This window comes from Oxyura jamaicensis, unplaced genomic scaffold (genome assembly GCF_011077185.1).
Source record: "Oxyura jamaicensis isolate SHBP4307 breed ruddy duck unplaced genomic scaffold, BPBGC_Ojam_1.0 oxyUn_random_OJ67358, whole genome shotgun sequence".
Taxonomy (NCBI): domain Eukaryota; kingdom Metazoa; phylum Chordata; class Aves; order Anseriformes; family Anatidae; genus Oxyura; species Oxyura jamaicensis.
In genome coordinates this window covers 1-1,179 of record NW_023308490.1, presented here as the reverse complement: position 1 = coordinate 1,179, position 1,179 = coordinate 1, and the positions used below count along the sequence as shown (strand labels likewise).

The window sequence follows — 1,179 nt, the reverse complement described above, 5'->3', positions numbered from 1 at the left end:
CCCCACATCCCGTACAGGTTGAACTTGTAGCGGTGGGATGGTGACAGTCCTGGCACGGTCACTGTGCGGGACCCACCGTCCACGGGTAGCACCTGTGGCTGGCCTTGTGCATCCTTGTACTGCACCATGAAGGAGTCAAAGGTGCCCTCGGGGATGCTCCATTCCAGCTGGACGGAACTGGGAGTGATGTGGGAGGCCAGAAGCTCACCCAGGTGCGGCTCAGATATCAATTCTTCTGGCTCAACTGCAGCTGAAACAATGAGTGTACAATACTGAGCATCCCTGCTCACTATCTCCACCTTTTCATTGAAGTATTTGTTACTCCAATAATCCAGTAACACGCTTTTTCAGTTCTCCATCCATCCAAACCTAAGCCCAAACCTCCATTAAATTGCCCTTTCTTCTATGTTCCACCTCTCATTCTTCACCCCTTGATTTCATCCATCCATCCATCCATCCACCCACCCACCCACCCCTCCATCTTCCCAACCATCCTCCAAGCCTCATATATCAACTCCTACATACAGATGGACATCCACAGCCAGTCTTCCAAAGAAAATCCATCCTTCCTGATATTTAACCAGTGACCAGGCCAAAACTCGGTATCTCCATACCCATAATTTTACGTGCCCCTTTCCTTCCATCCCTCCATCCATTCACCAGGCATCACACAAGAGATGCACTAACTTCCCAGAAAGGCAAAGGAACCTGAATGGATGCTCTCCCCGCTCTGACCTTTCTCTAAAACCAAGGTGTGTAAGGGACAAGGATGTGGCATGCAGCACCTCTCACCAGTGATTGCATCAGTAGAGACAGGGCCCAGACGTTTCCGCCCCCACATCCCATAGAGGTTGAACTTGTAGCGGTGGGATGGTGACAGCCCTGGCACGGTCACCGTGCGGGACCCACCATCCACGGGCAGTACCTGGGGCTGGCCCTGTGCATCCTTGTACTGCACCGTGAAGGAGTCAAAGGTGCCCTCAGGGACCCTCCATTCCAACTGAACAGAGTCAGAGGTGATGTGGGAGGCCGTGAGCTCAACCAGGCGCGGCTTGGATGGTGGTTGCTTTTCCAGATTGACTGCAGCTGCAATAAGAGAACACAAATCAGGGTATAAACATTCAACTAGCCATCCACAAAGCCAATCACATGCAGAAATCCAGCCTTTTGCCCATTCTA

General features: G+C 51.9%; 1 protein-coding gene across 1 annotated transcript; it reads right to left on the bottom strand.

Moving 5' to 3' along the window:
• Positions 1-6: 6 nt before the first annotated feature.
• LOC118159119 (tenascin-X-like) lies at positions 7-1,086 on the bottom strand (the record flags this gene model as incomplete). The annotated part of the gene is made up of 2 exons (XM_035313746.1): positions 7-250; positions 793-1,086. Coding segments are annotated over 2 exons (538 nt in total), but the record flags the coding sequence as incomplete, so codon positions are not given.
• Positions 1,087-1,179: the final 93 nt, after the last annotated feature.